Consider the following 23,842-nt stretch of genomic DNA (forward strand, 5'->3'; position numbering starts at 1 on the left):
GTGAGAGCGGACATCCATATCTTGTTCCTGATTTTAGAGGAAAAGCTTTCAGTTTTTCACCATTAAGTATATTAGCTGAGGATTTGTCATATATGTCCTCTATTATGTTAGTATTTTCCTTCTATACCCATTTTATTGAGTATTTTTTAAAATTATTTATTTATTTATTTTTAGACAGAAGGGATGGGAGGGAGAAGGAGAGGGAGACAAACATCAGTGTGTGGTTGCCTCTTAGGTGGCCCCCACTGGGGATCTGGCAACCCAGGCATGTGCCCTGATTGGGAATCAAACTGACAACCCTTTGGTTTGAAGCCTGCACTCAATCCACTGAGCTACACCAGCCAGGGCCCATCTTATTGAGTATTTTAATCATAAATGTATATATCAAATGCTTTTTCTGCATCTATTGATAAAATCACATTTCTATCCTTCATTTCATTAATGTGCTATATTACATTGATTGATTTGCATAGGTCGAATCATCCTTGTGCCCCTGGAATGAACACCATTTGATTGTGATGCATTGTTTTTAATGTACTTTTTAAAGATTTAAGTTATTTTTAGAGGGGGGAAAGGAAGAGACCAAGAGAGGGAAAGAATCATTGATCCGTCGGTTCTCCCAAGCCCCCAACTGGGGACCTGGCTAGCAACCCAGGCATGTGCCCTGACTAGGAATTGAACTGGAGACCTTTATGTTTATAGGCCAGTGCTCAATCCACTAAGCTACACCAGTCAGGACTATTTTTTGATATATTGTTGTATTCAATTTGCTAGTTTCTTTTTATTTTATTTATTTATTTATTTTTAGAGGGAAGGAGAAAGAGTGGGAGAGAAACATCAGTGTGCTAGAGATACATCAGTGGATTGCCTCTCACATGCCCCCAACCGGGGAACTGGTCTGCAGCCCAGGCATGTCCTCTGACTGGGAATTGAACTAGCAGCCTTTGGGTTCACAGACTGGCACTCAATCCACTGAGCCACACTATCCAGGGCAATTTGCTAGTATTTTGTTTAGGATTTTTGTATCTGTATATATCAGAGATAATCTGTAGTTTTCTTTTTTGTGTTATTCTTGCTAGGTTTTGATATCGTGGTTATGTTGGCCTCATAAAATGTCTTAGGAAGTATTGCCTCTTCTTCAGTTTTTTGGAAGAGTTTGAGAAAGACGGTATCAGATTTTTTTTTTTTTTTTGAGTGTTTGCTAGAATTCATTAGTGAAGCCATCTCATGCTGGACTTTTATTTTGTGGGAGGATTTTGATAGTTGTTTCAATCTCATCACTATTGATTCATCTATTCAGATTTTCCAATTTTTCATGATTCAGTCTAAGAAGGTTATGTCATTCTAGGAACTTACCTATTTCTTCTATGTTATTGAATTTATATACAAGGTCTGTCCAGAAAGTATCCAGACATATAATGTGAAAAATAGAGACATTTATTGAAGAAGATGCAAGAAAAATTGTACATAGGTCAATGGCACCTCAGTTCACTTCAAAGTAGACACCTTGCGACCTCACATAGTTCTCCCCATGACCATCAGATGCCCCATCATATTTTCCTGAATCTCACTGACGGTCTGAAATCTCTTCCCCTTCAAAGGTGATTTTTAGTTTTTGGGAAAGCCAGAAGTCACGGGGTGCCAAATCTGGGCTGTAGTGGGGCTGAGTCAATTCGGTGATTTGGCATTTCACAAAAAAACTGCATCAGATGTGGTACATGGGCAGGCACGTTGTCATGATGAAGCTGCCAATGACCAGTTGCCCATAGTTGCAGCCTACTGAATCCAAATAGTTTTTGTGGAGGAATGTTCAAGCTTAAAGCAAAATTTGATGCAGATTTGTTGCTCTACTCAGTCATTTTAAATGCAACGACCACACAGTACATGTGCTCACTCAATGGTGTCTACCATCCCCACTGACTAGTACAGTGAAGTTGTCAGTGTTCATGCATGTGCCTTTCAGTCTACTCTCCTTGGCTGCTAGGTTACAGTGATGTTGCATTAAATGTTCTTGTTACATTAACAATGACTGGACTTTTTCTAGACAGACCTTGTAGTCTTAGTATTCTAACATGACCCTTCGTATATCTGTGACGTCTGTGGTAGCTTCTCCTCTTTCATTTCTTATTTTGTTTATGAGTCTTTTCTTTTTTTTTTGCTTTGTGAATCTAGGTAGGGGTTTGTCAATTTTCTTAAACTTTTCAAAGGACAACTCTGCATTGTATTTATTTTATGTATACTCTTTGTTCTCTATTTTTTCAATTCGTTAATTTTTATTATTTTCTTTCTTTTTTGTAAAATATATTTTATTGATTTTGCTATTACAGTTGTCCCATTCCCCCCCTTCACTCCCCTCCACCATGCACACCCCTCCCCCACCATTCCCCCCATTTTTGTTCATGTCCATGTGTCACAAGTTCTTTAGATTCTGTAGTCCCCATACTATTCCTGCCCTCCCTCCTGTCTATTTTCTACCTACTGTCTATGCTACTTATTCTCTGTACCTTCTCCCCCCTTCTCCTACTCCCACTCCGCTGTTGCTAACCCTCCATGTGATCTCCATTTCTATGGATCCTCTCCTGATCTAGCTGTCCTCTTAGTTTGCTTTTGTTTTAGGTGTGGTTGTTAATAACTGTGAGTTTGCTGTCCTTTCACTGTTCATATTTTTTATCTTCATTTTCTTAGATAAGTCCCTTTAACATTTCATATAATAAGGGCTTGGTGGTGATGAACTCCTTGAATTTGACCTTATCTGAGAAGCACTTTTTCTGCCCTTCCATTCTAAATGAAAGCTTTGCTGGATAGAGCAATCTTGGATGTAGGTCCTTGCCTTTCATGACTTGGAATACTTCTTTCCAGCCCCTTCTTGCCTGGAAGGTCTCTTTTGAGAAATCTGCTGACAGTCTGATGGGAACTCCTTTGTAGGTGACTGTCCCCTTATCTCTTGCTGCTTCTAGAATCCTCTCCTTCCTTTTCATCTTGGCTAATGTAATTATGATGTGCCTTGTTGTGTTCCTTCTTGGGTGCAACTTCTTTGGGACCCTGTGAGTTTCCTGGACTTCCTAGAGGTCTATTTCCTTTGCCAGACTGGGGAAGTTCTCCTTTATTATTTGTTCAAATAAGTTTTCCACTCGTGGCTGTTCCTCTTCCCCTTCCTGGTACCCCTATAATTCTGATGGTGGAATGTTTAAAGATGTCCTGGAGATTCCTAAGCCTCTCCTCATTTTTTTGAATCCTTGTTTCTTCCTTCTTTTCTGTTTGGTTGTTTCTTTCTTCCTTCTGGTCCATTCCCTTGATTTAAGTCCCAGTTTCCTTTCCATCACTATTGGTTTCCTGTGCATTTCCCTTCATTTCAATCAATTTAGCCCTCATATGTTCCTCCAATTTTTGACTAAAATCAACCAGTTCTGTGAGCATCCTGATCACCAGTGTTTTGAACTGTGCATCTGAAAGGTTGGCTATTTCTTGATCACTTAGAATTATAGGCTCTGGGGCTTTGAGCTGTTCTTGAGTCATAATGTTTGGTCTGTTCACACCTGTTATGTTTGAGGGGTGGAGCCTTAGGTGTTTGTCAGGGCGGGGGGACCCAGTAGCTGGGTTGTGACACAGTATGTGGGGGCAGGGTCAGAGAGGGAAAAAATGGCGCTTTGCTCTGCTTTCTCTCAGATTTCTGTCCCCTCTTCGGCTTCCCACAAGCAAATTGGGCCCCTCTGCTGCTGGTTCCTGGGTGTGTGGGCCCGTGCTATCTCCAGGACCCTGTGGGTCTCTCCAACGAACTCTCTGTGAGCCTGGGAGCCTCTCCCAGCCCCTCGACTCTGAGAAAGTCTTCCCAGTTGGTGCTCTCAGGCTCTAATTCCCGTCTCCGGGGCCCTAGCCTGATCAGTCTGTCTCACTGTTTGCTCCTTCACTTGGTTTACCTGCACGCAAATGTGTGCCTGCAGTCAACCATCCGCCCTGTGCCCAAGTCCATTCATTCTAATGTGTCACTTAAGGCTGATTTTTTTCTTAATTGATATTTCTGTTTGGGTGTCCTATCTAGAGCCATCAATGGAATATTTAGGTCTCCTACTATAATTGTGTTTTCCTCAGTTTCTCCCTTTAAGTCTGTTAGTATTTGCTTTATATATTTCAGTACTCCCTGATTGGGTATGTATATACCCAATTGAGAAGTGTTGTGTCTTCTTGGTGTAGGATTTCCTTTATCACTATAAAATGTTCATCTTTGTCTCTTGTTATCTTGAAATCTATTTTGTCATATGTAAGTGTGGCTGCATCTGCTTCTCTGTGGATGCTATTTGTTTGGAGAGTCATTTTTCACCCTTGCACTTTGAGTCTGTCTTTTTCGTTGCATCTTAGATATGTCCCCTGAAGGTAGGATGTGATTTTGTGATCTGGTCTGCTACTGTGTACCTTTTTATTGATGAATTCAGTCCATTTACATTTAGGGTGATTTTAATTTTAAAGATTTTATTTATATTTTTTTAGCGAGGGGAAGGGAGAGAGAAAGAGAGGGAGAGAAACATGGATGTCTCTCGTGCACCCCTAGCTGGCGACCTGACCTGTAACCCAGGCATGTGCCCGGACTGGGAATCAAACTGACGACCCTTTGGTTTGCGCAGGCCAGCACTCAGACACTGAGCCACACTAGCTAGGGCTAGGATGATTATTGCTGTATGAGGATACCCTATAGCCATTTAATCTTTTGTTTTCTGGTAGCTCTTTGCCTTTATTGGTTCTTTTCCTTTGTGTTTCTGTTTCTTTTGTTCAGTGAAATTTCATCATTTTTTCTCTGTTATCTCCTTTTTTAAATTATATGTCTCAGTTTGGAGTTTTTTGTTGTGTGGTTACCATTAAATTTATGAAACAGAAAGTTTTATATGTACAGTATTCCTTTCTCTTTTGAATGCATCTGATATCCATCCTCCTTTGCAAATCCAGACCTTTATTCTCTCCCCTTCTATGTTTTTGATTCTCACAAATATGCCTGTTTAATGCTGTAAGTTTGTTGGGGAATCTTGCTTGTAGTTTTGTGACCTTTTGTTCTTTGTTTCATATGGAATAACCCCGTTGAGTATTTTCTGAAATAGAGGTCTGGTGATTAATTCCCTCAGCTTCTTTATGTCTGGAACAGTCTTTATTTCTTCTTCATAGCTAAATGACAACTTTGCCAGATATATATGTTCTTGGCTGGCAATTTCAGTAGTTTGCATATTTGGTTCCACTGTCTTCTGGCTTGTAATTTCTGTTGAGAAGTGCAGTGATAACCTAATAGGCTTTCCTTTATAGGTTACTTCTTTTTCCCTACTTGGCTGCCTTGAGAATTCTTTTCGTGTCATTAACTTTTTTAAAAATATATTTTATTTATTTATTTTTAGAGAGAGAGAACGGGAAGGAGAAAGAGTGGGAGAGAAACATCAATGTGTGGTTGCCTCTCATGTGTCCCCCACTGGGGACCTGGCCTGCAGCCCAGGCATGTGCCCTGACTGGGAATTGAACCAGCAACCCTTTGCTTCACAGGCCCGTGCTCAATCCAATGAGCTACACCAGCCAGGGCTGTCATTAACTTTTGACAATTTTAATACAAACAAGCCTTGGAGAAGACCTTTTTGGATTGAGGTGATTAGGTATTCTGTTTGCTTACTGGATCTGAGGATCTCATTTTCATAGGTTTAGAAAGTTCTTGTCAAATATTTGTTTGAATAGGCTATCTGTTCCCTTCTATGGGTATGCTTATTTTCTTTTATTGCTCTTCCTGATGGACTCAGATAGTTCTCATAGTTCTCATAGAGTTCTTTCTTTCTTTTCTTTTAATGCTCAAGTCTCTGTCTTCTTTCCTTCCTGTCATTTCTAGATATCTGTTTCGATATCACTTATTCTTTTCTTCATCTGGTGAGCTCTATTTCTTATGCTCACTAGTTAATTCTTGATTTATTTTATTGAGTTCTTCATCTCCAGAATTTGTTTGGTTCTTTTTTAGAGTTTTAAAGTTCCTATCTCTTTGGCAATGTGCTCATTTTATTTATTATTTTTTTAAGCTCATTAAATTGCCTATTTGTTTTTTCTTGTATCTCATTGAGTTTTTTCAGAATTGCAATCTTGGACTCTGTCATTTAAGTCACATACTTCCATGTCTTTTAAGTTTGCTTTCTGGAGATTTTTTAATTTTCTTTCTGAGTTGCCTTGTTACCTTGGTTGTTCATGGTATTTGATAGATTTCTTCTTGGTCTACGCATCTATGTATGAGTGGCACTTATTTAACAGATTGGTAAAAAGAATTTTTTCTATTGTTTTCCAGTGTAGCACTGAATCACAAACTTTTTACCTCTCTTGTGTTTCTCTGGCTTTTCAGATCTCCACGGGGTGGTAAAAAATGGCCTGTGCTCCTGAGAAGCTGGGTGTCTCCCCTGTGATCTGGTCCTCCTGGTCCAAGGGTACCAACCCCATAGGGGAATGCTGTTGGTGATGTGATTCCACATCTGTGAAATCCCAGTGCTATCCTCCACAACCACATGCTGGCAGTGTAGTGGTGATGTGTGGGGGTGGGTGAACTCAGGGAACTGGCCCTCTCTTTTGTTGCTTTGCCTTCCTGGTAATGGTGACTAGTGGACCTCTGAGGCTTCCCCCACAGCATCTTCACCCAAACCTAGGCTTAGTTACAGAGTACCCTTGTCACTCAGGGAAAAAGTGATTCTGTGGTACCAGTTCTTGGATTTACAGATAATGTGTCCTGCAACCCAACATGTAGGGTGAAGGGAGGTGTGTTCTGAGAGGTTAAGAAGAGGCCAGGCCTCTCTCAGGGAGGGGGGAGTAATGTGGAGGGAAAATGGAGACAACTGTACTTGAATAACAGTAATGAATGAATGAATGAATGAATGAACAAATAAATAAGGAGGCCAGATATCATGGTTTTGTTTCTCTGAAATGCTAATTGCCAGACAACCAATGCCGTACCTCTGTGCTTCGAACCTGCCTAGGTCACTGGACTCAGCCACAACTCATACTGCTCACTCCTGCAGGAATGTTCACTAAATCTCTTTGCTCCTCTAGGCTAAAAAGAATGCCAGCCACAGCCTGATTTTTTTCTCTCTAGGCTGAGCTCTGCCATAATCTGGCTGCACAGCTGCCTCTGTGGCAGAGGCAGCCCTGTAGCCTCTGCTTTTTTCCCTTTTTGCCTCCCTGGTTCACTCCCACTTGCCCACCTTTAGATGCTTGAATATGTGGATCTGTTAGATGTGTTTGTGTGTTGAGCAGGGAATTCTTTGTTGAATTATGGCTCAAATTGTTGAAACTTTTAGGGGAGAGATGAGAGGATCTCTTACTCTGTCATTCCTCTGACATCACTTCAACAAATGTTTATTGATTACCTACTTTGTATTAACCATTTTTCAAAGCTCTGGAGATAAAACAGTAACTAAAACAGATAAAACTTTTGTCGTATGAAGTTTATATTATCTAATGACAGCTAGTGACAAGTAAAACAGGGTAAGGATGATGAGGAAGAGGTGCTGTAATTGATAGGAAGGTTAACATGAAAGAACAAAGAAATATGTAAAGATTCAGAGGCTTAAAGAAAATTACCCTATTAGAAAGAAGTTGCTAATTTTGCACTTTGTAGTATATCTTACATTTGGTTAGAGGATCTGGTAATTCTAAATCCCAAACTTAGAGTACTTGGGAGTTTTGATGACCTAATTCTTTTTCGTCCTTCAGAATCAAAGGCGTGGGAGGTTGATACCTGCAGGGGCCATTACAACAATGTATCTTGTGCTGTCTTCCACCCTCGCCAAGAGTTGATCCTCAGCAATTCTGAGGACAAAAGCATCCGAGTCTGGGATATGTCTAAGCGGTAAGGGGATTATGATACTGTGGGACCAAACTCAGGGGAAGTCCCTTTCTTTCTCTTACTCTCTCTCTTTTTTTTAAATTTAATTTATTTTAATTGGTGTTCAAGTATAGTTTTCTGTCTTTTACTCCCAACTCAGCCCACCTCCCCTTACTCTCTCTTTTTAAAAATTAAATTAGAATACTTACATTTGTTTCTCATTGTTTTCAGCATGTAGAGAAGTCAGATCATATACAGGCATACTTTGGAGACATTGTGGGTTCAGTTCCAGAGTACTGCAATAAAGTAAATATGGCAATACAGCAAGTCACACAAATTTTTTGGTTTCCCAGTACATATAAAAGTTACATTAATTATTAGAGCTTGTTATAAAAATGGTGCCAGTAGACTTGCTAGATGCTGGGTTGCCACAAAACTTCATTTTGTTAAAAACGCAGTACTTCCAGAGCACAATACAGTGAAGCTCAATGAAATGTGGTATGCCTGTATTATGAAAATTTGAAAGGACCTAAAGATCAGCTAATAGTTACAAATTTTTCATCAAATAGAGATCTCCATGTGTATTCTTTTTCTCCTGTAAATTTAAGCATGTTCTTCTGTAGCTAGAGAAATAAATATGAAATGAAAGCAGTATAGTAGAAAATTGTGATGAATATGGAAAAATTGAAATACGAAAATAAGAGGGTCAGTTTAGAGTTTTCTCTTTCTGTTTTTTAGTAGAATTTATCATGACTTCCGTTACTTAGGATATACAGTATACTATTCCTGATTTATATCAACATGCTGGCTTACCACTCAGTATTCTTATATATGATGGCCTGAAGATTCCTTGGAAATTAATATTTTTGTTTGTGCACCTTTTGTTTTCTAGAACTGGGGTTCAGACCTTCCGCAGGGACCATGATCGTTTCTGGGTCCTAGCTGCCCACCCTAACCTTAACCTCTTTGCAGCCGGTAAGGGCCATATCTTCTCTTTTTTCTCGTTTCTGTTCAAAGTTTATAAGATGAGAGCGATTCTCCATTAGCTTTGTCTCCAGTAAATGCAGAGTAGAATGACAAGGAGAAATATAATTCTCACAGCCATATGTTGAGGCTTTTTTTCTTTTTTCCCCTCTTACCTCCTTGGAGTAGTATTCTTTCAGTGTTCTTTCTTCACCAAGAGCCATTTAACAATAAAGCCCATTAGTTCCTAGGAAGCTTTGGAGGCCAATACTGGACACTTGGAATTCTCAGACTGAGGAGCTAGAAGCTGAGTTTTATTCATTCATTTAGCAAATATATACTGAATGTCAGGCCCTAGTCTGAGTGCTAATGTTATAACATAAAACAATGTCCCTCATTTATGGAACTGTTTTTTTTGCAGTGTAGGAAGATAGACCATAAACAATAAATATATAAAACAATGTATAGTGAAAAATACTTTGAAGAAAAGTTAAACAAATGTAAAGGAGAAAGAGAGGGCTGAGTGTGGGGACTGACAAAGACCATTATATAAAGGATGCTGAGCATGTCTGAAGAACATGCCAGTAGGAGCATAGTGAGTAAGGGGCTAAGTATAGGAGGTAATACAAGGCCATATTGTACATGTTACTCTGAATGGAAAGCCATTGGAAGTGTCATGATCTAGCTTATGTGTGGAGAGGGGACTGGAGGGCAAGACTCAAGGTTTCTCTAAAAGATGGATAATGCCAGTGGGGAAAAAAGCAAAACATTTGTTCAAAACAGAAGCATAAAGACTTAAAACTAGCATCTATTTGTTCAGCAAATATGTTTACGTTCTTATTATAAGCTAGGCACAGGGGAGAGATGGAAATTACTGTAATTTCTGCCTTTAGAAAGCTCGTGGCATCGTGGGAATGATAGACCTACACAATTACAGTGTAAGATAGGTGCTATAATAGAGGTTTGTATAAAATGTTAGGAGAACACGGAGGAGGGAACGTCTAAATGTAGCAGTGTGATAGAGTGCAACAGGTCTTCAAATAACATTTTGTTTATTATTTCTTTATAATGTTAAGATGCTAAAGGCACTTAACCTTTGTTTATGTCAATTAGCCTACGCTAAAATTGGTTTCATTATATACATGGTTTTGCTTAAAGTTGCAAAACCTATCAACCACATAAGTGTGGGCTTAGTGTATTAAGAAGGGATTCACAAAAATTTATTTGAAGAAAGATTCCAAAAATCATGATAATTTAGGCAAAGTATGCATACATACGTAATCCTTTTCCTTATATATCTCCTGTTTCCAGCTTTGTTTCTTGCCTAAGGCTAATTCTTCTTTTCTCCCTGTGTCCCAGGCCATGATGGTGGCATGATTGTGTTTAAACTGGAGCGGGAAAGGCCAGCCTATGCTGTTCATGGCAATATGCTACATTACGTTAAGGACCGATTCTTACGTCAGCTGGATTTCAACAGCTCTAAAGATGTAGCTGTGATGCAGTTGCGTAGGTAAATCAGACTTCCCTTCAAACCTTCTCATCTGTCACCATGATATGATACCCACAAACCAAAGTCTGTTTTGGATCGTATCTCCTGTCACTTATGGAACCCCACATATTGGCTGAGGCTACTCAGTTTAAATCCTAGGAGTATGGTGAGCAAAGAGGTAGCCATGAAGGAAATGGTTTCTTTGCTGAGAATGCTAGTGACCGTGTGGATAGAGAATCATACTACCACTTTTTGCCAGCTCTTGCAAACCAGAGAAGGATTCTAGTAGAGAGTAGCCCAATTTGATGACAGGCCTTTGTGTCTTTGTTTGGCATTTCTGTAACTCTTCTTTGCTTTCTGGCAAAATATATGCAGCTCTAAACCAGAAATATGTCTCTGGAAGCTCTTTAACTCTGAAGCTGTAATAACCTCTGGGATGCCTAGCAGCAGGAACTGTTCTCTTAGAAAGCTATCATCATGCTGAAACATTCATGGTGGCAAACTTTGTCATGAGGGCTTGATAATGACCCTCTTAGTATGACTACAATAGAACGATGAGTTTATGTGAACAGAATAAATTAACCAGAGACAAATCACCTTATTAATTCCATGGCATCCACACAATTATGTATGGGAATTTCTACCCAAGGAGAACCAATTCTACTTACTACAGCATTGCTAACCCTACCTGCTGTTGAATAATTTGACTTGTACTAGGGTTTGGTTTTTTAAAAAACTGTTTGCTTAAAGCTGGGGTATTTATTTACTTTTATTCCTAATTGTAAAAGTGACGAGTATATGTGTAAAGGTTACATAACTGAGAAGTGTAGGAATAATTCCTTTCTTCCTTCTATTCTTACGCCTCTTTCTTATTTTCCCTCTTTTTAAAAATATATATTTCTAGTGGTTCCAAGTTTCCAGTGTTCAATATGTCATACAATCCAGCAGAAAATGCAGTCCTACTGTGTACAGTAAGTAATTATTGATTGCTTCTAGGACCTCCTCATTTCTCATAGGTCTCTTTCTTGTGCCATAGGAATCGCTGATGTATTTATTATTCAGTGATCACTTTGAGAGAACTAACATGAAACAGAGGCTCAGATCAAGTAGGCTTCAGTTGTTACAAGTATCTTAAGGGTTGTGAACATATCTTTCATAAAGATAACACCTTTTAAACTTAATGAAGCATCAAGATGAATGACCAAAATCATTGAAAGTAATTTGAGAGAATGGTTAGGGCCATATCTTAGGGAAAAGAGATGCTTACCTTGATCCTTTCATTTGAGTGAAAATAGTAGAGCCAATTTTGAGAGGAGGTCTTTTCAGTGCAGTTGTCTTCAGGGTCATCAAGTAGAAATCATCCTCATTTCTTACCATACAATTCAAAAAAGAAATGAAGTTCTAATTTTAGAGCCCTGGTTACCAAGTTAAAAAGAATGAAAACTTGGCGTTCCCCACATGACTTCTAGTGTCTAATCCCAGTTCTTTTTCAGTATCTACTAACAGACCCATGTTTTCCTCTTGGCAATTTTCTTTAATGTCTTTTTTTGTTTGTGTTGTCTTTTTTCCCCTTCAAGCAGACTTTAAAGTTGATGAGTATATTCAAGTGGGGCACTGGACTACTAGGGTCTTAGTCTGTTAATTTGTGGAATAGAGTAATCCTTGCTTTCATTCAATTAATATCTGCATCTTTGGAGGATGAAAAAGATGAAACGACAGGAATGCTGAGTTCTTTGGCAAAAAAACCCTTAACATTTTAGCCATGGAGACATTCAAATGCCATCTGAGTGAAGGGTTAGAAATGTATAGTTTCATGTTGTGGTCTGTGTAATTATAACTCTTTTCTCTGTCAGAATAAACTTATATCTTGGGTACCTCTGACAGTTTAATTTTTTCCTTCTACAGAGAGCCAGCAATTTAGAGAATAGTACCTATGATCTCTACACTATCCCCAAGGATGCTGACTCTCAGAATCCTGATGGTATGTGTTCTATTTATCTAAATTATTTCCAGCTCTCCTTTCCACATCATCATTCCTTTTTGAATTTTTCACATTCCGTCCTCAAGCTGTGGCCACATCATTCACTGCTGTGGCAGGTGGCACTGACAGTTGCATCGCAGGCAACCATGGTGTGAAATATTCATGTTCCTCCTCCATTTTATTACTCCAGCTAGATATATATATTTTATAATTTGGTTATTAGAAACTCCATTTTCTCTTTCAGCACAGCATGTTATCCTAGTTTATTGTCAGCTGATATGACTTTCACCCTGGTAATTTCATTTATTTAAAAATGTGGTTCCAATCTTGCAGTGTCTCATTATGGAACTAGGAATTTATGCTCCCGCATCCACATCCAGATCCGCTTTACTTCCTTTTGCATGTCAGAAAGATGAGGCTATTAAAAGCCCCACATTCCACCGGGGAATCCCAGGATCCAGCTGAGACCCCTGCCTACCTCTTCTGTCACCACATCTTGTTGATGTCTTTAGTATTAGAACTTGCTGACAGAATATTATCAGAATAGATTTGAGTGTTGCTAATGCTCTTTTCAGTGCATTCCCTCCAGTTGGTTTATAGGTCAGGTTTATTCCTCAACTCACTCTTACCAGCATACTTTCATAATAGTTTAGACCACATCAACAAATTCTGAGAAATATTGGGTTGGCCAAAAAGTTTGTTTCTTTTTTTCTGTAAGATGACTCTAGTAGAGCTTAGCTGTCTTAACTTCATTTGAAACAATTTTGTTAGATTTTATTGTGCCAACTGTCATAAAAGTGTGGATTTTTAAAAAAGACATCTAAATTGGTGAATTTTTGTGTAGCTATTTTCATATTAAAGATGGACGAAAATATGCCACATTTTGCTTTATTATTTCAAGAAAGGTAAAAATACAACTAAAACAAAAAAAGATTTGTGCAGTATATGGAGAAGGTTGAGCAAATGTGTCAGAAGTAGATTGCGAAGTTTCATGCTGGAGGTATTTTTTGTTTTTTTAAATATTTTTATTAATTATGCTATTACAGTTGTCCCATTTCCCCCCTTTCAGTCCCCTCCACACCCCCTCCCACCCACATTCCCCCACTTTAATTCATGTCCATGTCTCATAAGTTCTTTACCTTCTACATTTCCCATACTATTTTTACCCTCCCTCTATCTATTTTCTACCTACTGTCTATGCTACTTATTCTCTGCACCTTCTCTCCCCTTCTCCTCCTCCCACTCCCCTGTTGATAACCCTCCATGTGATCTCCATTTCTGTGGTTCTGTTCCTGTTCTAGTTGTTTGCTTAGTTTGCTTTTTTTTTAGGTGCAGCTGTTAATAACTGAGTTTGCTGTCCTTTCACTGTTCATATTTTTTATCTTCTCTTTCTTAGATAATTTACTGCTGTGGCAGGTGGCACTGACAGTTGCATCGCAGGCAACCATGGTGTGAAATATTCACGTTCCTCTTTCTTCTCTTCCCTTTAACATTTCATATAATAAGGGCTTGGTGATGATGAACTCCTTGAATTTGACATTATCTGAGAAGCACTTTATCTGCCCTTCCATTCTAAATGAAAGTTTTGCTGGATAAAGCAATCTTGGCTGTAGGTCTTTGGATTTCATGACTTGGAATACTTCTTTCCAGCCCCTTCTTGCCTGTAAGGTCTCTTTTGAGAAATCCGCTGACAGTCTGATGGGTACTCCTTTGTAGGTGACTGTCCCCTTATCCCTTGATGCTTCTAGGATTCTCTCCTTCATTTTGGTCTTGGCTAATGTAATTATGATGTGCCTTGGTGTGTTCCTTCTTGGGTCCAACTTCTTTGGGACTCTCTGAGCTTCCTGGATTTCCTGGAAGTCTATTTCCTTTGCCAGACTGGGGAAGTTCTCCTTTATTATTTGTTCAAATACGTTTTCCACTCGTGGCTGTTTCTTTCCCCCTTCTGGTACCCCTATAATCTGGATGTTGGAACGTTTAAAGATGTCCTGGAGGTTCCTAAGCCTCTCCTCATTTTTTTGAATTCTTGTTTCTTCATTCCTTTTTGGTTGGATGGTTCATTCTTCCTTCTGGTCCATTCCATTGATTTGAGTCCCAGTTTCCTTTCCATCGCTATTGGTTTCCTGGACATCTCCCTTCATTTCAATTAGTTTAGCCTTCATTTGTTCCTCTAATTGGTGACTAAAATCAACCAGTTCTGTGAGCATCCTGATCACCAGTGGTTTGAACTGTGCTTCTGAGAGGCTGGCAATTTCTTGGTCGCTGAGAGTTATCGGCTCTGGGACTTTGAGTTCTTCTTGTGCCATCTTTTGGGCTGTTCATGCCTGTTATGTAGCAGGATCGGAGCCCTACGTGTCCACCAGAGCAGGGCAACTCAGTCGCTGGGTTGTGACGTTGTATGTGGGGGCGGGGTCAACGAAGAGCAGTGGTGTCCTGTCTGCCGCCTCCTGCCTCGGTCCCCACAGGTGCGGCAGCTGCCACCGTCACTGGGGCCCGCGCATTTCGTCCCACTGCACACGAGTGTGCCACGGCCTCAGCCCTCGCCCCCAGGGCCTGCGTGGTCCGTCTCACTGTGCCCGAATGTGCGACCGCGGTCAGTCTGTCCCACACCTTGACTGGGTCTGGGCCACTTGCACGCCTAGGTCGGGGGATCTTTCCTGCCCAACCCTGCTCTGCTGCTGGCTCCGCCCCTCTTACCGTCCCGGTTGAACCGTTAGTTGTTGTCAGACTTCCGTATAATTCAATTTTCTGTTCTTTGGTTGTGTCTTTGTTCTCCAAACCTTTGTTGTATTCAAACTTGGTTGTGGGAGAAGGTACAGTGTTTCTACCTATGCCTCCATCTTGGCGGAAGTCTTCTGGTTGTTTTGTTTGTTTCTAAATTTTTGTTGTCCTTAATTTTGGTTGTGCGAGGAGACAGTGTGTCTACCTGTGCCTCCATTTTGGACAGAAGTCTGGAGGTTTTTCACTGGACAATGATCCACAGTTGGGTGGACCAGCTGAAGTTGATAGTGATTGAGTCACATTAATTGAGAGCAATCAAATGTTTTGCCACATGAAGAGAGCTGAATATCCAGATCAATAAAGTTGTTGGTCAAAAGGAAATATGTGTCTTTTATTTTACAGAAAAAATCATACATACTTTTTGGTTAACCCAATATTTTGCTAGCTCTGTCCCTTTTGTGGGTGCCACTGTGTCATTATTGCTGCTAATATGATTCACTTAAGTGTCATGGCAAAAAAAAAGAAAACATGTCTTTGGTATCCGTAAATCAAAATAAATCAGTTGAGTTATTTCTGACTGGATTTTGTGATTTGGGTACTTCCTACCCACCCCCTTGCTTTTTTTTCTCCATGTGTTTACAATGATTAGAGTTTAAAATGTCTTAGTTTTGACTTCTTTGCTGCTTTTATTGACTCTTCATCTTTTGAGGGAGAGGATAATTAGTAAAGAAGTAAAGATGCATTACTCCTTTACTACTCTGCTGAGTAGGCAGCAGAGGAAGAAGATCAAAAGCCTGAATAGTGAGGTCCCCGCAGCCTCTAGAAAGTGAGAGTGTTGTTTGTCCTAAGAATTAGTTTGGCAACTGGCCTATCACTCCTAGGTACCAGAAATATACAAAGCAGCTGGCCAGCACATTGTGTCCAGTTTTCCTCTGATACTAATAGGTTAAAGAATATTGCAGGAGCCCTGGCTGGTGTAGCTCAGTGGATTGAGCACAGGCCTGCAAACCGAGGATCGTGGTTCGATTCCCAGTCAGGGCACATGCCTGGGTTNTCTTTGCTGCTTTTATTGACTCTTCATCTTTTGAGGGAGAGGATAATTAGTAAAGAAGTAAAGGTGCATTACTCCTTTACTACTCTGCTGAGTAGGCAGCAGAGGAAGAAGATCAAAAGCCTGAATAGTGAGGTCCCCGCAGCCTCTAGAAAGTGAGAGTGTTGTTTGCCCTAAGAATTAGTTTGGCAACTGGCCTGTCACTCCTAGGTACCAGAAATATACAAAGCAGCTGGCCAGCACATTGTGTCCAGTTTTCCTCTGATACTAATAGGTTAAAGAATATTGCAGGACATCCTTTGGTGTATCGTTCTTGAAGTTTTCCAGAGAGTGTAGTGCCCATACTGAAATCTAATCAACCAGTGAAATGTTTGGGAACTGAGGAACATTTTGCAATTTTCCTCAGGGTAATGAGTGTAATTGGTTGATATTTATGGAGCAATGGCTTGGTGTTAAATACTGCCCAGCATAGATTTTGGGAGTGCTCTGCTCTACCCTCCTCTGTTAAGAGATCTGCATTTACATGTTAAAAACAATGGAGCAGCTGCATTCTGAGGGGGCTGGTGCTCTGTCTGTACTGCAGCTTGTTGAGGTAGGAGGTCCAATGACACCAACAGGCTGCTTGCAGTGTGCCACAGCTTGGCCAGCGAGGCCCTGCTCGTTAGCTTAATGGAGTGTGCTATCTCCCAAGATATGGGCAGTCCTTCTGCCAGTGCATAGTATTGGCTGAAATGCAGTCTCTTGGCCTAGAGAAAAGAGGCTTGGCAGGGGTGGAGGTTGGAGTTTGGAGGGGACTGGTGGGAAAAAGTCACTGACAATAGCCCCCAGTTATGGCCGAATTAGTTATGAAGCAGTTGAACTGGCAAGGCCAACATGGCAGCCAGCAAGACTGGCAGCTCCATGGCACCTGACTCTGTCACCTGCCAGTTGCTCACCACATGCTCCCGCCCACTGGTTTTGTTCTTCTCAGCTCCTGAAGGGAAACGATCCTCGGGCCTCACAGCCGTTTGGGTTGCTCGAAATCGGTTTGCTGTCCTAGATCGGATGCACTCGGTGAGTTAAGACTAAAGGTGGAAACTAATTTGGAGAGTGTGGTAGCAGTGGCCTCTGTATGGCAGAATAAAGAAGGGTTTTTTCCCCATTACTCACCTCTGGGCAGCTCTGATGCTTGTGTGTCAGCTCTACTTCTATCCTTAACCTTACCCCAATCCCCCTGTGGAAAAATGGCCGTAAAATTGACTTAATTGGGTTACTGTGGGGGCTTAGGAACCAAGCTAATGTTACTCTTGAAAACATAGGAGACAACACCAACTTTGAGAAAGGTAGGCTGGATGTGAAGTTGATCCTCCTCCATATTCTACCTCCATTGGTGTTTAAATTGTATTATGTCCTATACAAGATAAATAAAGCTCTCTCAAGAAAACATTTAACAAATTTAAGCCCAGAAGCACTTTTCTCTCTCTTCGGATGTTTGAGGAATTAAGACTTTAGTTGGATTTCTCAGGATATTTTAATTTTTTAAAAAAAAAGCTATTAGGGCTCTTGGAGAGAATCTTGGAGTTTTTTTATACCACTGATTGACCTGGACAGGAAAATAAATAAGTTCATTTATTGAAGCTAAGGAACAGTGGCTGAGGGATGTTGTCAGCTCTTGTCATCTTATATACACATGCTTCTCTTAAGGCCTCCTCTAATACTCATTTCAGCTTTTGATCAAGAATCTGAAGAATGAGATCACCAAAAAAGTTCAGGTGCCCAACTGTGATGAGATCTTTTATGCTGGCACAGGCAACCTCCTGCTTCGAGATGCAGAATCCATCACACTCTTTGATGTACAGCAGAAGCGGTATCATGTCAGGGGCCCCTAAGGAGACAGGCGTGTAGTGGGGGAGAGTAGACATCTTTAGTGGGAACTTTTTTGCCCCCAAGTGAGTTTGCCTCTTGGTTTGATCACTTCTTGTGGTATAACTCCAAGCCATGTTTTTCCCTCTCTAATCACTCTCCATCCTTTATGTACACATTAACATTATGACAAAGGGCTTATTTGTTTTTAGAGCACTAACATAAAGAATGCTCTTGGAATTAGGAATATTAGGGACACAGGGATGAAAAATAGTTTCTGTACTTAAAGGAACTTATAGAAAACATACATACAAAAATTCCTAATAATACATAAAATAAAACCGTGTCTTATTATATTAATAAAGAAGTTGAGGAAAGGGGAAGTGCCCAATGTGAGCCAGAATGTTTAAGTCACTGAGCTACAATGCAGAGAATATTTACTTGGTACTATTTTAAGAAATTAGGGTTCCCATTAATTTGGAGATGAGAAGTTAGGTCATAACATGGGACAAAAGAATCTGGTCTACTTATTTTTGTCCTTCTCTTTCTGTCCCAGAACTCTGGCATCTGTAAAGATTTCCAAGGTGAAATATGTTATCTGGTCAGCAGACATGTCCCATGTAGCCCTACTGGCCAAACATGGTAAGTCTTCATTATATCATCCCTGATTTGGAGACCAATCCCACCCTCCCTATCCTTTCAAGTCTCCTTCACTCACCCTATCCAGCAGAGTACTCATGCCCTTTGCCTCTTACAGCCATTGTGATCTGTAACCGCAAATTGGAGGCTCTGTGTAACATTCATGAGAACATTCGTGTCAAGAGTGGGGCCTGGGATGAAAGTGGGGTATTTATCTATACCACAAGCAACCACATCAAATATGCTGTCACCACTGGGTAAGTTAATTATTTGTTGTAGGATACAGAGTGGGAGAAGTTGACTTCTTGAAGTCACTGTTCTGTCTCAAGAGATGTAACTGAACTCTCTGAACTTTCTTTGTGGGAAAGCTTTATGTAGCATATATGTGCTAGACATATATGTGGTAGGGGCATTAGAACATTCTTTTTTTAACTCTTAAAATTGTAAAATAAGGTACAAATATAGAAAATTATGTACATCACATATATATATATATATACACATATATATAGAATAGCAAATAGTTATGTAAACATCTGTACAAATGTCACCCAAGTCAAGAAATAGAACAGTTCTGAAACCACAGAAGCCTTTTGCTGTGTGGTCATTATTGGTTGCAAACCCCTTCAAAAAGAACATTATTTTAACTTTTTAAAAAAAAAATTCATTTATTTACTTTTAGAGATGGGGAAGGGAGGGAAAAAGAGAGGGAAAGAGACATGGATGTGTGAGAGAACATTGATTGGATGCCCTCACATGCCCCCAGCTTGGGACCTGGCCTGCAACCCTGTCATGTGTTCTGACCAGGAATCAACCATCAATGGGCAACTTTTTGGTTCATGAGGTGGCACCCAACCCACTGAGCTATACCAGTCAGTGCTATTCTGACTTTTATGGTAATTTTCCCCCTGCTTTTCTTTGCAATTTTACCACTCAGTGAGTGTCTTAAAATATAATTTGATTTGTCTCTTTTTGAATACCATATGAATGAAATCATACTGAATATATTATTTCATGTTTTTCTTATTACTTTGTTCAATATTTTGTTTAAGATTCATTCATCTATGATGTGACTCTTATTTATTTATTTTCAGTGTTGTATAATATTCTATTATGAATACACCAGTTTATCATTTCTACTCCTGAGAGATATATGAATGATTTCTAGTTTTGGCTATTATGAACAATGTTCTTTTAAATATTCTTTTAAAACAACAGAACACATATTTTTCAATAGCACATGGCACATTCATCGAGATAGATCATATTCGAGGTCATAAAAATACTTCAAATTGAAAGAATAAAAACTTAGATCTATTACTATAAACTGGCAGCTATGGGAAAAACTAGCTCCTTAAACTCAAGAGATGTTACACTACTTGAGGATATTGGTGTGAATACAGTGGTAAAATTAAAACTAGAAAAATTAGGACCTAAAAGAAAATAATTAAATGGCAAAAGTATACACGTGTTCTGTGAGTCATTCAACTTTCCTAAAGTCAATCAATAGGATAATGTTTTTACACAGTATATATATAGATTTAATAAAGTTTTATTAACATACTGATAAATATATAAGTATTCTTTTACATATATTCTGGTGCAAATCACATGTATTTCTCTTGGCTGTCTGAGAGCAGATACCGCTGGGTCATAAAGTATTCATGTATTTACATTCATTAGATAATGTGAAACTGCTCTCCAAAGTGGTTGCACTATTTTGCACACTCATCAGCATTGTATAAAAGTTTCTTTGCTTGTCACCTTGGCTCATTATTGCCTTTTTCAGACTGATTTTTGTTTATCAGGTAGATGTGTAACAGTATCTCATTGTAATTTTTCTTTGCTATTTCTCTTATTCCCAATGAGATGAAGCAACTTTTCATTTGTCTATCTATAAGGATTTCCTCTTCTGTGAATTCTATTCAAGTCTTTTCTCTCTCTCTCTTTTTTTTTTTTTTTTAATTTGTAGGAGTAGGTGTAGTTAAGCTTTGAACAAGGCTATGGTTAGGGGCACCACACCCCTCTCACATTCTCCCCCATCCTCCACGAAGTTGAGATTCCTTCTCTAACTTTCGACTTTTCAAAAACTTGACCNACTATTTTGCACACTCATCAGCATTGTATAAAAGTTTCTTTGCTTGTCACCTTGGCTCATTATTGCCTTTTTCAGACTGATTTTTGTTTATCAGGTAGATGTGTAACAGTATCTCATTGTAATTTTTCTTTGCTATTTCTCTTATTCCCAATGAGATGAAGCAACTTTTCATTTGTCTATCTATAAGGATTTCCTCTTCTGTGAATTCTATTCAAGTCTTTTCTCTCTCTCTCTTTTTTTTTTTTTAATTTGTAGGAGTAGGTGTAGTTAAGCTTTGAACAAGGCTATGGTTAGGGGCACCACACCCCTCCCACATTCTCCCCCATCCTCCATGAAGTTGAGATTCCTTCTCTAACTTTCGACTTTTCAAAAACTTGACCACTAATACCTTACTGTTGACCAGAAGCCTTACTGATAATGTAAATAGTTGATTAACACATATTTTGTATGTTATATGTATTATATACTGTATTCTTACAATAAAGTAAATTAAATAAAAATATTATTAAGAAAATAATGAGGACTTCCAGCCAAGATGGAGGCGTAGATGGAAACACTGTGCCTCCTCGCACAACCAAGTTTAAAAATAACAAAGCTTTAATAACAAAAATGCAACCAAAACACAGAAAATTGAACTGTACGGAAGTCCGACATCAACTAACCATTCAGCCAGACCGGTAAGAGGGGAGGAGCCAGCAGCAGAGCCGGATCGGGCAGGAAAGATTCGCCTGACCAACCAAGGTGTACAGGCAGCCGTGGGTGGATCCCAGGTGTGGGGTAGCAACGGACGGACCCAGTGAGGGCACAAGGTGGCAGGCTGACCGTGGTTACACATTCACCCACGCGCGCAGATAAACCAGCAAAGGAGGGAGCAGTGAGACAGACTGCACAGGACCAAGTAGCTTGAGGGAAGCAGCAGTGGGGACCGCCATTGCCCCTCTTTGACCCCGCCCCCACACACAGCATCATAACCCAGCAGCTTGGGTTGCCCCACCCTGGGGAACACCTAGGGCTCCACTCCTCACACGCGACAGGCGCGGACAGACCAAAATATTATGGCTCAAGAAGAACTCAAAGCCCCAGAGCCAATAACTCTAAGTGACCAAGAAATAGCCAACCTATCAGATGCACAGTTCAAACCACTGGTGATCAGGATGCTCACAGAACTGGTTGATTTTAGTCACCAATTAGAGGAACAAATGAAGGCTAAACTAATTGAAATGAAGGGAAATGCACGTGAAACCAATAGTGATGGAAAGGAAAATGGGACTCAAATCAAGGGAGTGGACCAGAAGGAAGAAAAAAATGACCAAACAGAAAAGAATGAAGAAACAAGAATTCAAAAAAATGAGGAGAGGCTTAGGAATCTCCAGGACATCTTTAAACGTTCCAACATCCAAATTGTAGGGGTACCTGAAGGGGAAGAGGAACAGCCACGAGTGGAAAACTTATTTGAACAAATAATAAAGGAGAACTTTTCCAGTCTGGCAAAGGAAATAGACCTCCAGGAAGTCCAGGAAGCTCACAGGGTCCCAAAGAAGTTGCACCCAAGAAGGAACACACCAAGGCACATCATAATTACATTAGCCAAGATGAAAATGAAGGAGAGAATCCTAGAAGCAGCAAGAGATAAGGGGACAGTCACCTACAAAGGAGTTCCCATCAGACTGTCAGCGGATTTCTCAAAAGAGACCTTACAGGCAAGAAGGGGCTGGAAAGAAGTATTCCAAGTCATGAAATCCAAAGACCTACAGCCAAGATTGCTTTATCCAGCAAAACTTTCATTTAGAATGGAAGGACAGATAAAGTGCTTCTCAGATAAGGTCAAGTTCAAGGAGTTCATCATCACCAAGCCCTTATTATATGAAATGCTAAAGGGACTTATATAAGAAAAAGAAGATGAAAAATATGAACAGTGAAAGGACAGCAAACTCACAGTTATTAACAACCACACCTACAACAAAAGCAAACCAAGAGGACAGCTAGATCAGGAGTGGAACCATAGAAATGAAGAACACATGGAGGGTTAGCAACAGGGGAGTGGGAGTAGGAGAAGGGGGGAGAAGGTACAGAAAATAGCATAGACAGTAGGTAGAAAACAGATAGGGGGGAGGGCAAGAATAGTAGGGGAAATATAGAATCTAAAGAACTTGAGACACCTAGTCATAAACTAAAGGGTGGAGAATGGTGGGGTGTGCGGGGGTGTGCAGGGTGGAGGGGAATGAAGGGGGGAATAGAACAACTGTAATGGCATAATCAATGAAATATATATTTTTTTAAATGAGAGAATACATTTACAGCATTTATTGAAGAAAATCTGTGTATAAGTGGACCTGTACAGTTCAAACCCATGTTGTTTAAGGGTCAACTATATTTGAATATCAGTCCATCAGGGCTGTGTGTTGCAGATAATATCTCCTGTCATTCCATGACATGTCTTTTGACTCTCTTTATGATGCCTTTTGATGAACAGAAGTTTCTAACTTTAGTGTCGTTAAATCTATGAATCTTACCATTTATGGATATTGAATTTTGTATCCTGTTTAAAGAAATCTTTATTGACTTCAAGATCATAAAGGCATTCTTTTATATTCTTTTGTAGAAACTTTATAGTGTTGCCTTTTAAATCTAGGTCTGTCTATCTGGAGTTGACTGTTGTGTATGGTTTGAGGTATAAGGGACTCAATTTCACAGTTTTCTGTAAGAATACCCAGCATCCCATTTATTGTCATTTATTGAAATTATTGAAAAGATCAGCTTTCCCTATAGTTTTGCAATACCATCTTTGTCATATATAAATCATGTTTACACAAACATAAGGATCTGTTTTCTGTGGTCTATTTACCTCTGATCTAATTCTATACTTCAAGTATTATAGATTATGAACCTTCTGATCTGGTAAAGCAGGTTCTTCCAATATTTCCTACTTTGTGTGTTTTAAAGTTATCCAGCTATTTTCAAATTAATTTTGCCTTAAAAAGGCAAAGTTTTCAGTAATTTTTTGTCTTGAAAATATATAAATTTTAGAATCAGCTCGTGAAATTTTACACAGAAAAAAAAACTTGTGAATTTAGTGGGGATTACATTGAATTTGTATTTCATTTTGGACATAATTGTCATCCTTACAATATTAAGTTTTCTTCTTTTTAAAAATTTAATATTTTATTGTTCTCTCAAAGTTGTCCCAAATTTTCCTCTTTTGCTTCCCTCCACCCAACCCAACCCCCCCATCCCTG

At 39.6% G+C, this 23,842-nt stretch overlaps 1 protein-coding gene across 1 annotated transcript in view; it reads left to right on the plus strand.

The window, feature by feature from the left end:
* COPA (coat protein complex I subunit alpha) overlaps positions 1–23,842 on the plus strand; it is a 58,404-nt gene that overhangs the window by 16,177 nt on the left and 18,385 nt on the right. The window contains exons 9-17 of the mRNA XM_037059784.1: positions 7,711–7,846; positions 8,715–8,797; positions 10,145–10,295; positions 11,179–11,245; positions 12,180–12,255; positions 16,998–17,080; positions 17,734–17,873; positions 18,426–18,511; positions 18,627–18,765. Of these exons, the coding sequence (XP_036915679.1) occupies positions 7,711–7,846; positions 8,715–8,797; positions 10,145–10,295; positions 11,179–11,245; positions 12,180–12,255; positions 16,998–17,080; positions 17,734–17,873; positions 18,426–18,511; positions 18,627–18,765 (961 nt within the window). The remainder of the gene's footprint in view (positions 1–7,710; positions 7,847–8,714; positions 8,798–10,144; positions 10,296–11,178; positions 11,246–12,179; positions 12,256–16,997; positions 17,081–17,733; positions 17,874–18,425; positions 18,512–18,626; positions 18,766–23,842) is intronic.

Source organism: Sturnira hondurensis, unplaced genomic scaffold (genome assembly GCF_014824575.4).
Source record: "Sturnira hondurensis isolate 20B ecotype Veracruz unplaced genomic scaffold, ASM1482457v3 Scaffold0011299, whole genome shotgun sequence".
In the NCBI taxonomy this organism is placed as follows: Eukaryota; Metazoa; Chordata; class Mammalia; order Chiroptera; family Phyllostomidae; genus Sturnira; species Sturnira hondurensis.